This window comes from Aquarana catesbeiana, linkage group LG05 (genome assembly GCF_042186555.1).
Source record: "Aquarana catesbeiana isolate 2022-GZ linkage group LG05, ASM4218655v1, whole genome shotgun sequence".
Lineage (NCBI taxonomy): Eukaryota > Metazoa > Chordata > Amphibia > Anura > Ranidae > Aquarana > Aquarana catesbeiana.
In genome coordinates, this window is record NC_133328.1 from 254848060 (window position 1) to 254862036 (window position 13977).

Below are 13977 nucleotides of genomic sequence, written 5' to 3' on the forward strand. Positions count from 1 at the left end.
TACCCCGAAATGCCGGTGCAGACTCTTGACCACTTTCGCAATTATCTTGGCCTTTCTGACATTGGGGTTGGGGTAAGGTCCATACTTTCCATCATAGTCGGCCTTCTTCAGGATGTCCACCATCTCCAACATCTCCCCAAAGGACATATTTGAGGCCTTAAATCTCCTTCTGGATCGGGACGTTTCAGGCTCCGGGCTTTCCTCCCCCTCCTCCTCGTTGCTATAATTAGCACGCACCTGCTGTGTATCCGCCATGTGCTCTTCCCCTACTGCGCAGAACGAAAAGGGGCGGGGAATAGACTAGAAAGAACGTCGGGGCGGGTGGAGTTACACGCATGCGCAGTGTGTATAAAGCGTAACACGCGTGCGTAGTACGTACGATCTGTGAGCGGAGGAAGGAGTATCGGAGGCGCCGATCGTGAGAACGAAGGTAAGATCTAAACTTGGGCCTATACTGCTTCTAGATTGAGGCCTATATTGTAACAAGATTAGGAGAGTTTTGCCTGACATTAGGGTTTGTCTTGTGTTGTGTCTTGCAGAGAAAATGGATGGCTTCAATGACCACAATTTCCTCCCCCTGTTCATAGACAAATACAGGGAGCTGCCCTGTCTGTGGCAGGTGAGACATCCTCATTATAATAATAAACAAAAGAGGCAGGCAGTGCTGGAGAAACTGCTGGAGTTGGTGAAGCCGGTGGTCCCTACAGCAACCATCCCCTATTTAAAAACCAAAATTGGTGGCCTGAGGAGCACTTATCTTAGGGAGCGCAAGAAGGTCACAGATTCCCAGAGGTCCGGAGCTGCAGCAGATGACATTTATGTCCCCAGACTGTGGTACTATGAGAGACTGCGATTTCTGTCAGACCAGACTGAAGTCAGGGAATCCCTCTCCACTCTTCCTTCCACTCTTCCTTCCACCCCAACTGAGGCTTACGATGTCCAACCTGGGCCTTCCAGCCAGGAAGAAGTGGAGGAGCCCAGTTGGAGTCAGGTATAGCATTCCTCTACAGATTTCTGGACAATAAAGAAATGATGTTTCCTAGATGTTATTATTGATCACTAATTGCTGATTGAAAAAAGTGTTTTACATATCAATAGACAGTAGTGGGCAAAAATAATTGGGACAAGAATGAAAAATCCTGGGCTCAGAAGGATAGTCTGTTATATTTGATAACATTCAATTTGCAACAGTCAGGAGGTGAAAATTGCGTGTGATTGATGAATAAAAAACTAGAACTATGTCCCTTTTTCATACACAGGAAGACCTCAGCCAGGAGGAGGTTGTGGAATGTGGCAGTCAGGAGGAGGCTGGGATTAGTGGCAGCCAGGAGGAGGCGGGGCTAAGTGTCAGCCAAGAGAAGCCTGGGACCAGTCACAGCCTGACTGAATCGCAGGTTCCTCCTCTCCGCCTTCCATATAAAAGAGCGAGGAAGGCGACTCCCATGCAGGATTCAGCACTCAGGCTCATTCAGGAGGCTTCTGCGTCCCTCCGAGCCTTACCCACTCCTGAAGAGGCCTTTGCCTGCATGGCTGCCACCAAACTGCAGGGCATGCAGGAGGGTCAACGCCTCCTGTGTGAGCAACTTATTTATAAAGTCTTAACTAAGGGGGTGAGTGGGGAACTAACACCCAAGACCGACGTGATTGAGTTGGACCATCCTCCTCCTCCTCCTGCTGCCACAACTCCACCACCAGAGCCACCGCGTGGAAGGAAGCGTGGAAGGAAGACCAGAGAGTGATGACCCTGGGTTCAGTCTGGTCTGACAAAAGCTGCAGTCTCTCGTATGACCACAGCCTGGGGACACAGATGTCATCTGCTGCTTTACGGATCTCTGGGACTTCTGGACCAGACTGCACTCCCTTAGATAAGGACTCCTCAGGCCACCAATTTTGCATGAAAATAATTGATGTCTGCTCTGGGGGTCCAAGGCTTCGCCAATTTCTGCAGTTTCTCCAGCGTTGCCTCCCTCTTTGATTAGTTGTGAGCCCTTAATAAAAGTTTTATTTTGGAAAATTATACTCTCCTGTGTGTGTTTTCATCCAAAAAAGACAGTTTGTTGGTGACGATTCAGGTACATTTCTAACATAAAATGTGAAATTAACAAGGGACAACAACACCAAACAATCTCCTGCAGATTAAATAGAACAACATATCAATGGTGTTGTGGTAACTTGACACAAAAAACACACACAAAAATTTTCAGGAGTACAAATAAAAATCACAAAAACAAAAAATAAGCCTTGAAAAAAATACAAACCAAAAAAAAAATAATCGGCCTTAAAAACAAAAAAAAAACCTCACCAAAATAATGATGTCAGATGTGACAAATCAAAATATATTGAGGGAATCCCGATAAATAGTAAAGAAATAAGTTTGTGAGAAGTCTGTGTGAATATGAGCAGCAAAACTACTTAATTCTTGTCACATTATAAAGAAGAAGAGAGTGCGCTGTATTAAACCATTGTTAACATTGCAGCGTGACAAAAGTGCTGTATCCATTGCGAACGCTAATTTTACCAGACTGAGCTGTTCCGTGTCGGAATTTCTTCTGAGCATGCGTGGCACTTTGTGCGTCGGAACAGGCCACACACGGTCGGAATTGACGCGATCGGATTTTGTTGTCGGAAAATTTTATAGCCTGCTCTCAAACTTTGTGTGTCGGAAAATCTGATGGAAAATGTCCGATGGAGCCCACACACGGTCGGAATTTCCGACAACACGCTCCGATCGGACATTTTCCATCGGAAAATCCAACCGTGTGTACGGGGCATAACAGTAAGACTTACCATACCTGCAAAGCAAATACAAAAAAAACATAGTAAAAAATAAAACATTTAACGCAACCTGTGCCTAAAATATATATATGCCGAAGCATGGGGGCATCCTCCCGCAAAAGGTAGGAGCAAATCGCTCGTCCACCCACTGCTGCCCCCACGCTTCGGCATATATGCTGAAGTATGTAACTGTGGTGGAGAAATCACCTCAGACAGCGCTGGAGTCACGGCTTTATGTATCGTGGGAGCAAACGCTGTGGCTGTCAAGATAAATAAATCCGCTCTGCAGCTGAATGGCGTACCTGAAAACAAAAAAACGGTTACCAATAAAACACAGTAAACATTAAAGTATAAAAAAATTGCACATCTGAAAAGCAAACATGGTAAAACATAATAACAATAAAACATTGCAGAATAGAATACAGTAAAAAAAGAGCAGAACAATAGAGAGAGAATAGAGAGAGAAAGAACAATAAAACGACAACTATTTTTGTTTTTTTTATTTTATTTTTTTTTGTATTTTTATTTTTTTTTACACTTTTTTTAGTAACTTTAACTTTTGTAATTGGTACCAGGTTCGGGTCTCTCAAAATGCGATGGCATCTTGGGAGACCCTGTGAAAGTGTGTCCTAGTCTGTGCAGTGCTGTACCCTACGCTAATACTCAACTAGTGAATTGGGGGGCTCATTGGGTAGGGGTACTCGGGAGGACATAAGGAAAATGCCTCTCATGCAGCCGGCTTACTGCATTTGGTTGGGGAACGTCTGGAAACAGAAGGGCTCTGACGATCTCTTCCTGGAATTTAAGGAAGGATCCAGTCCGTCCTGAAGCTCTGTATAGCACATGAGCGTTCAGCAAAGCCAATTGAAATAAATAAACAGACACTTTCTTGTACCAGCGTCTGGCCTTACGGGCAACTAGGTACGGCGCCAACAACTGGTCGTTGAGGTCCACCCCTCCCATATTTTGGTTATATTCGTGGACACAGAGGGGTTTCTCCACAACACCAGTCGCCGTAGTAATTTGGACCGTCGTGTCTGCATGAAGGGAGGTAAGAACGAAAACATTCTTATTATCCCTCCACTTCATAGCGAGCAAGTTATTACACTTGAAGCAGGCTCTCTCCCCCAGCCTAAGATGGGAATCTACAAGCCGCTGGGGAAAGCCCCGGCGATTAGGTCGCACAGTGCCACATGCTCCAATCTGTTGATCAAAAAGGTGACTAAAAAGTGGCACGCTCGTGTAATAATTGTCCACGTACAAGTGGTACCCCTTTCCGAATAAGGGTGACGCCAAGTCCCACACAATCTTGCCAGCGCTTCCTATGTAGTCAGGGCAGTTTGTCGGCTCTACGTGACTATCTTTGCCCTCGTAAACCATAAAACTACATGTATAGCCTGTGGCCCTGTCACAGAGCTTATACATCTTGACCCCGTATCTGACATGCTTGCTGGGAAGGTACTGTTTGAATGACAAGCGGCCAGAAAATTTAATCAGGGACTCATCAACGCAGACAACTTGATGGGGAGTAAACAAGTCTGCAAAACGATGGTTGAAGTGGTTTACGAGGGGCTGAATTTTGTAGAGGAGATCGTATTCAGGGTCTCCACGAGGACGACAGAGTTCATTGTTGTTGAAGTGCATGAACCGCAAAATCTGCTCGTATTGTGCCCTGGCCATGGAGGCAGAGAACAAGGGCATATGGTGAATTGGGTCAGTGGACCAATATGACCGCAACTCACTCTTTTTAGTTATGCCCATGTTGAGGGAAAGGCCCAGAAAGAGCTAAAATTCGGAGACCGTAGTTGGTCTCCAATCTCTGGCAGGGGAGGACTGGGGAATAGTGGCGATGTGTTGACCAGCGTATAAATTGCTTTGGTCCACAATAGATCTATAGAGATCTTCGGTGAAAAACAGCGAATAAAAATCCAGTGGCGTAAAATCAACTGTTTCCACCTGAATGCCGGGTTGGCCAGTGAATGGGGGAAGTAAGGGTGCTGCAGAAGTGGTGGGTTCCCAATTCGGATTGGCGAATGCAGCAGGAAGGGCACTATGGGCACGACGGGCCTGTGTTCGTCTTCTTGGTGGCAGCAGGATACTACTAGTGCTTGTCACCTCGCCAGCTTGAACTGCACTTATGGGACTCGCCACTTCACCACGTGATACTGCAGTGCTGGATGTACGACCAGGGAGTACTAGGCCGCTGGTGCTTGCCGGTTCACCAGAAGGAATAGTGGCGCTAGTACTGCTCTGCTCCATATGAGGGACCTGCGGTTCTTGCACATCAAGGACAGAAGAAGAAGTTTGGGGTCTGGTACGCCTGACCTTGGCAGGGACCACAACTCCGTCGTCAGAGCTATCTGTCATGGAGCCGTTGTCCTCTACAGGATCGTATTCTGAGCCTGAATCTGACAGATGAGTGACTTCCTCTTCACTATCTGTCATGCTCAGAAACGTGTAGGCCTCTTCACTAGTGTACCTTCGATTTGCCATTTTGGGCTCTAAATTTAGTGGTACACTATTGAGACTCATAGGCAAAAAAGCTCCTGACTGTTAGCAACTGTATCAAAACGCTACCAACAAAAACTGTTAGCGATCGCAGGGATCAGGCCTGACTCTGCGAACACTGAAGTTATGTGTGTTTAGTGTTTTGTAAGTGACAGTGATCGATCGATACTGCACTTGGGTGGGCTGGGCAGGGCTGGGCCAAGGGGCAAAACGCAGGTGCTAGCAGGTATCTGGGCTGATCCCGCTAACACTGTGTTTATGGGAACCATAAACTGCTGGGGATGCTAGTATAGATCTGAACGGATCAGATATTGATCCGTTCAGATACTATACCACTAAGGGAGGTGTATGCTGCGTGCGTGGGTGTTAGCGGTACTGGCGCTAACCTGACACTGCCTGGGGCGACACAGACCTTATCTGACCCTAAAAACTTAACTTATATCACCGCCGGGCAATTAGGGGGTTAAACCTTTATTAGGTAATAAATGGCGGGTGCCCTAAAACTATAATAAACAAACTAACTAACCAGCGTCACCCGTAACAGTTATACGGTGAACACTGGTGAAAGGGTTAACTAGGGGGCAATCAGGGGGTTAAAAGCTTTATTAGGTAGTATATGGGGGTCCTTGACGCTATAAAACGCTGACGGCGAACCTATATACTTACCTCCCTAACTAGCGTCACCTGTGTCACTAATACAGCGATCAGAAAAACGATCGCTTAGTGACACTGGCGACAGGGGGTGATCAAGGGGTTAACCTTTATTAGGGGGGGTTAGGGGGGTATCCTAGACCTAAAGGGGGCTAATACTAACTGCCCTACCACTTATAACTGTCACAAACTGACACCAATAGAAAAAAAAAAAAAAACTGCTATTGGTGTCACTGTGACAGGGGGTACAGGGGGGTGATCGGGGGGTGATGGGGGGTGAAAAGTGTGCCTAGTGTGTTCTACAGAAAGTGTAGTGTTTGGTGCACTTACTTGATGTCTTCTCTCCTCGGCGCCGGAATGAAAAGACCGGCTCGAGGAGAGATGACATCACTTCCTCTGCCTCTGTTTACATTACAGAGGCAGAGGAATGATTTCATTGGCTGGGAGCGATCGCGAGGGGGTGGCCACGAATGAATGGCCTCCCCCTCACCTCCGATCGCCGGGGGAGAAATACCGACCGCCTCGGGCACCGGGGGGGGGTCCGATCGGACCCCCCGCCCGCGGGAGGCAAGTAACGTACCTGTACGTTACCTTGCCTGCCCGTGCCATTCTGCCGACGTATATCGTTGTGAGGCGGTCGGCAACTGGTTAAATGACTTTTTTTCCTTTAAAAATGACATTTTGTGCAGGGACTGTTCTAAGCACGGGAAACACATGCCACTTTACAGGCATTCAATAGACACCCCCCAGGTACGATATTTTAAGGAATATTTCACTTCTTTTTTTTCACTTTAAGCATCAATAAAATCACTGCTCCCGAAAAAAACAGCCGTTTTTAAAAGTTTTTTTTGCATTGATACATGTCCCCTGGGGCAGGACCCGGGTCCCCAAACCATTTTTAGGACAATACCATGCAAATTAGCCTTTAAAATGAGCACTTTTGATTTTGAACGTTTGAGTCCCATAGACGTCAATGGGGTTCTAACGTTCATGCAAATTTTCGGTAAGTTCGCAGGTTCTGGTGCAAACCGAACCAGGGGGTGTTCGGCTCATCCCTAGTCGTAAGCCAAGAAAAATCATGAACCACACCCATTACTTACCTTGGACCAACCTGGCTGCCCCCCCTTTTTTTCCCCGTGAAATGACGAAGGAATGTTTAAACAGGACTGAAATGTGTCAGCCTTGTGAATTTACCAGGCTGAGTTACCTAAGGCGTAATCAGGCAAATTAATAACGAGAACTCAGGCCTTTGAACTGAAAACGTGTCAGGCTACCAATGTGAGTAGAAATGACCGTAGCGTGAGCCGTGTGAGAACAGATGAGGAGACTTGCCACCGTTCAAGCCAAATAAAAATGACTTTCTCAATCTGTACATACCTATAAGCGAGATAAGTAGTGCTACAGTGGTAACGCCATGACCTAATCATGAAAATGCGACGCTAACAAGAATGTGAAAACAGAAATTAACATGACAACCAAATGCCGGGAAGTAGGTGTAGGCACTAACCAGTCTGCTTTGTGACACCCCTGAAACCTAGTGGCCTCTCAAATGAAAACTCAAACCTGAGGAGCCTGAATGTGCTCAGCCAAAAGACATGAGTAGTGAAATGTGTCCACGTGAGAACTAAACGTAAGCAGCGTGGAACGGATGAGGAGACTTGCCACCATACAAGCAAATTAAAAACGATCATCTCAATCCATTCGGCACCCATAGATGTGATGGGTGAATTTTTCTCTCAAATGAAAACTCAAACCTGAGGAGCCTGAATGTGCTCAGCCAAAAGACATGAGTAGTGAAATGTGTCCACGTGAGAACTAAACGTAAGCAGCGTGGAACGGATGAGGAGACTTGCCACCATACAAGCAAATTAAAAACGATCATCTCAATCCATTCGGCACCCATAGATGTGATGGGTGAATTTTTGAGTGGTGTATGGCCGTGAGACCCAAGGTGTAAGAAATTATATGTACTGTGAAATGGTAAAACAGAAAACCAACCTGGAATGAACTGATCCGGGAAGAAAAAACAAAAAACTCAGAAAATACGTTAAAACGTAGATAAAACCACTACGGAAAGAAAACAAAACACAAAGCTACCACTTAGAAACCATGCGTATGAACCAGCGAGTTGGGTTGTTTGAGAAATGAAACCAACCACCTCTGAAAATCCTTAAGCAAAATAACTGATACATACCTGAAAAAGCGGCTGAAAATTGCAAAAAACATTTGAGTCCTGTTGATATGTAGAAAACCAACTCTCGAAAAGGGACATAAACATACAAAACTACCACTCAGTATAAATGCATGAGACAAGTATGTGATAAATCAAAGACCAGGACTCCTCTACACTACGTAACCAGTGGAGATGTGCATGCTTGAGCCCCCTAGCCCTGGAACTGGGGTGCCCTGCTGGCCGTACTGAAAGTAACAAGTAATGCCTACCGGAGTGGAACCAGCAGTGCCTACCCCAAGTGTGCTGTGGAAGCAAAAAATTCCTTGCAGTTTAACATGGAAACAGTACCTGTGATAGTGATAAAAACGGTGCTGCCCATAGGCCCAAAGTATGATGGTATGGACATAGGTAGTGACATAGAAACAGCAGTAGAAATTACATAGATATTTGAAAACAAAACCGTGGTAGAAATGACATAAATGACCAGTATGTAGTAGGAACCATGCCTGTATGAAATCTGTTTGCTCTGAGCCTTATATAACTCTGTACCCAGTGGATAAAGAAACAGATACGTGAAATGGTATGCAGTGTATGCAGGCAAGTTCCTGGCCATTGCGCTCCCAGTCAGTCAACCAGCTGCCACACTCCCAATGAAATACCCAGACAGGTGTCACCTAAGTGACAGAAAAGGCAGTGAAATGTCAAGGTGAAGGTGTTGCAGCACCGGGAGTGTTAAATGTTGGAAGTGGCACAGGTGATAACCTTCCTAGGAAAGCAAAGAAACCCCTTGAACCATGAACCGGAGGAACATCCCCCCTTTTTTTACCTATCATATGTGTGAACTGCTGTATGTCCACGTACTCTTCAAACCCTCCTAAAGAAAACATGGCATTCAGAGATTCACCAGCATACCTGAAAGCAGGATGTGAAGCAACCAAACAGAGGTTTGTACTATAGTCAGAGGTTGCCTGCCACATGAAGGACTGCCAGTTTGAAGCATTATGTGCTGCCCATACTGTGACACCTGCCCTGGCCTCTGCTCTGTTTATTCTGGAGAAAGATGATTCCACAAAAAGTATTACTTTGCAAAGTAAACAGGACTAACATGTTCCTTTAAGTAAGAACTAAAAGAAATGTGAAAAGTGCAGTTAGATAAGCATCCCATTCGTTGGCACAGGCGACGATCACCCTAGAAAAGCAAACCCCTTGACCATGGATCGGAGGGAAGAACATCCCTCCCTTACCTGCCCCGTCATGAAACGAAGCTTCGACCGGACCGAGCGGACGCCGCTGTCCTATGTGAGAGAGGAGAGGATGAGACCGTGCGGACCTCGAAACCGGAAGTGAAGGAAGGGTCGCCCGGAAATGACGCTCATACGTGAGCCACAGTTGACAGGCAAGGAGGGACGGAGGGGAGGCTTTATGCAGCCCGACTCCTCCCACAAACACAGGCTGACCTGAGGTCAGCCTTACACTTAAAGGATAGGTTCACCTTTTGGGGCATTTTACATGTAACACACATATTTAGGAGCACCCCATGAGCCCCCCTCCTTCCTGTAACAGCGTGTGGAGGGTTTCTCTATTCTGCAGCCACCGTCACATTTAAAATCAGTGTGTCTGTACAAACTCCTCCTGTACAGTCACCTCATTCATTCAAAGAAATCTGTGCATTTATAAACTACAAGTCCCATCTTCCCCCACGGCAGACGGACTCTTATTTCTCCACGGACTCAGCACATTAGTAGTCCATTGAAACTTCCTTCAGTTTTCAAACTGAAAGCCTGCACAGATTTACGGGAAGAGAGATGGAGGGAGAGTGTACAAAAGCCTGACATTGCATCTGCGATTCACTGATCACTGGTGCAATGCTTTACAGGTTTCTGTTAAAAAAAAAAAATAAATAATAATAATAAATGCACAATTAATTTTTTCCTTAAAAAAACATGTTCATTTATTATTTTTAAAGGTGAATCTAGCATTTAAAGTATGTAAAGTATAATGTAAATTACCTCTCATAGCACATGACTAAAGAGAAGCCATGGGGAATTGGAGATTTTAGATGGGTTATGATCAAGAAGGAGAGTTTGGTAGAAACATATCTATGCTGAGAGGAGGAGTGAGGGGAAGTGGAAGAGGAGGAGAAGGAAGGAAGAAAGAGAGGATTCTGGCTACATATTCGAAGAGGAGGGGGTAGCAGCAGCACTGATGTGATGTTAGGATCCTAGCTTTCTTGTGGGTCATGTCTACAGCTGAAACGTGTGGGCTCCCTGGGCTCTACCTGCTCCTAATGGCAGTGCTGTTCCCTGAGGCTGCGGGTGAGTGATTGAAATTAGGGAAAGGAAATGCATCATACTTCTAATGTTTTCATGTAGGAGTATATCGTGGAAGAGGAAAAATACTGCATGCCTTTCACTGTCATGGCACACTTTCACTCATCCTGCAACTTAGAAACTAACAGCTATTTCACTATAAAATGAGGCTAATCATTCTAAAACTTCTCAGCTTCATGCTTGTGTAAAATAAAATAATGTACCATATTCAATAACAAACCTAAGCACAAAATGACTCGGATAAGATTGGATTTGTTAAGCAATGATACTACACACAAATAATGGGACAGATTATATGCCACTGTATAGACTGTATCATAAAATCTAACCTTCTTAGTTTTTTGTACATAACATATAAAATTCATCTATGAGCAGTGATTATACCAAGAGCATTACATGGCAAAGGCATATAAATAAAGGGGTATTGTGTTATTCTGAGTGATTCATGCGTGTTGTAATTTGGAAGTAGATTATTGATATGATTTCACTTTCTGAGTTGCCTCCCATTTGTGAAGTCAATATGATGTATGCTCATAATTTTGTGAGACCCTAAAAAAATCTTATTCTTTAAAAAAATGTCCATAGAAAGCATATATTGTACATTACAGACATGCTATCAAGTTATTTTTAAAATAATGTCAGTTTGCCTTTGTTTTTAACAATGTGTACCATGAATTCTTTAATTGTCAAGCATTGAAAAAAAAAAAAAAAAAAAATCCCAAATAAATAAATAGATTGCACAGTCATGCCATGCCTTTTACGTTACAACAAACAGCTTTTGGTCACACAGGAAGTGGAGCACATATGGTTGTAGCTGTGTTCTGGATCAAGAGGCTGTAATAGTTTGGGAGGTTGTGCTGCACCCTTCCCCCTTCATCAGCACTTTTGTTTTTGCAGGAAGGAGATGAGCGGAATGCTTATATTCTAGGGCACAATAGCTGTCTCATGATTGTTATAATCTGAATGTACGTTAGCAGTAGCATCTACAATGTTGAAAACATTTATTGTACAGTTTGCATGTTTTTTTTTTTCAATCAACACTCCACTGAGCTATATTGGTTTGTAGAACTATAACTGTGAGAGGCATTGAAACCCTAAAGTTTTACTTTATACGGCTTTTCTTTAAACAGACTGTTGCCAAGAAGAAAGCTTCAAATATGCAATAGCCCACTCAAATAAGTGATATAGCTTTGAAGTTATCACTGCATGCAAAGTATTGTGTTAAAATGTAACCAAATTGTTTATTTTTACATCCCTAATACCTTTTTAGATTGTTTCATAGATAGGTAGGGTTGGATGAAAACTGTTTTTTACAGCCTACTTTATTACCCACAGTCTAAAACTTTAAAGGGATATTAACCACTTAAGGACTAGCCTCGTTTTGGAATTTAGGTGTTTACATGTTACAGCAGTTCTTTTTGCTAGAAAATTATTTAGAACCCCCAAACATTATATATATTTTTTTTCTAGCACCCTAGAGAATAAAATGGCGGTCATTGCAATACTTTTTTTCACACCGTATTTGCGCAGCGGTCTTACATGTGTCTTTGACACATTTTTGGGACCATTCACATTTATACAGCGATCAATGCTATAAAATTGCATTGATTACTGTATAAATGTGACAGGCAGGGAAGGGGTTAACCACTAGGGGGACACAAGGGGTTAAATGTGTTTCCTAGGGGAGTGATTCTAAGTGTAGGGTAACTGTAGGGGGTGGGGACTCACAAGGGGAGGAGACCGATCGGTGTTCCTCTGTACTGGGAACACAGATCGGTCTCCTCTCACCTGACAGGACGTGGATCTGTGTGTTTACACACACACAGATCCACGGTCCTGTTCGGTTAACGGGCAATCGCGGTTGCCCGGCGGCAATCGCGGCCGCCGGGCACACGCACCGGGTCCCGAGCAATGCCGCGGATGCGCACCCACGCCCCCTAGATGGCCGGGAAGCCCAGGATGTCATATGACGGCCACCCAGGATGGGAGATCCCATCTCAGGCCGTCATTTGACTATGGGCGGTTAGTGAAGTGGTGAAAAAAATGTTTTTTTCTATTATTCTTATTTATCTTATATGATTTTATTTATTTTTACACTGTTTAAAAAAAAAATTGTGTCACTTTTATTCCTAGACCTCAGATCTCATATTTACACTAAAATGTAATAAAAAAAAGAAGTGTCATTTAAAAAATGACATTGAAAAAAATATGCCTTTAAGACGTATGGGCGGAAGTGATGTTTTGACGTCGCTTCCGCCCTGCAGTGTCATGGAGACGAGTGGGCGCCATCTTAGCCTCACTCATCTCCAGGCACAGCTAGAAGACAGACCGAATTGCCTCCGCTGCTACCTGCAGAGGGCACCGGATCGCGGCGGGGGGGCCCTCTCCCGCCACGGATAAAAGGGATCTTGCGGCGAATCCGCCGCAGAGACCACTTTTATCTGAAAGCCGATCGCCGCACGAAAATGGGGGTACCGGGGTTATGGCAGCTAGCTGCTGCCATAACAACGATATCCACCGCCAAAAAAGGGACGTACATCGGCGTGCGGCGGTTGGCAAGTGGTTAAAGTCTTGTTTTTTTTTTCTTTAAAATTATTATTATTATACAGGATTTATATAGCCTCCTTTCCCAGTCGATGCCTATTGCGGAGAAACGCAGCATCGGGTGGAGATTTAGGACCTGACGTCACCACGTTTCAGCTGACTGGCTTATGCCGCGGCTGTGATTTTCGTTTGAATGTTTCTCTGCTAAATGCCTGCATGATGTCAGTTGTTCATGATATGGAATAAAGGATTTTTTAATCTACTGCGTCATGAGGCACTTTTCTTTCCTCCCCTAAATACTACATCATACCTCACAAGTGATCCTATGTGAACAAGGAACACGGGAAGAACACTGCAGCCTTTTGAACCGATATTGTTCAAAAGTGCCTGGTGAGGAGGGATTCCCAGTGGATGTCGGAAGCAGCCGTCCCCGTCCTAGATATCTGGTTTGTCTGAGCCCATAAGATCTCTGTAGTGGGGGTCCTACGTATCTGGTAAGCAGCCCCTTTTTTACACCAATATCGCTCTGCTCAGGAGAATACTTGATGAATATAATGTTCCCAGGTTACAGAAGGACTTTTCTTTAATGAAGTCTCTTATATATATATATATCTTCTGGGTGGTATAAGGACAATATCGAGCCCTCTGACGGATGTCACATTTATATCTAAATGAACTATTTTTTAGTTTGCAGTTTAGGTTGGATTTCTATCTTCACTGTTTTTTCACATATGTATTTGTACACTTTAGGTTGCACACCTTATTTCACTTATACAGGATTTATATAGCGCCAACAGTTTGCGCAGTGCTTTACAATGTAGGGAGACACTACACCAATAGTACAATTCAAAACAAGAGGGTTAGAGAAGCGCTGGTTGTTGAAACAAAAGGTAGGGACTGTGAGGGATGAACTGATGAGGTGAGTAGAAGATTTGATTGTTAGCTGGAGGCAGGATAGGCCACCCTGAAGTGATGAGTTTTCAGGGATTGCCTAAA

The 13977-nt window shown here is 44.5% G+C and overlaps 1 protein-coding gene across 1 annotated transcript in view; it reads left to right on the forward strand.

The window, feature by feature from the left end:
- Nucleotides 1–9566: 9566 nt before the first annotated feature.
- RECK (reversion inducing cysteine rich protein with kazal motifs) overlaps nt 9567–13977 on the forward strand; it is a 1099858-nt gene continuing 1095447 nt past the window's right edge. Inside the window, exon 1 of the mRNA XM_073630723.1 lies at nt 9567–10422. Within this exon, the coding sequence (XP_073486824.1) occupies nt 10347–10422 (76 nt within the window). The 5' untranslated portion in view covers nt 9567–10346. The remainder of the gene's footprint in view (nt 10423–13977) is intronic.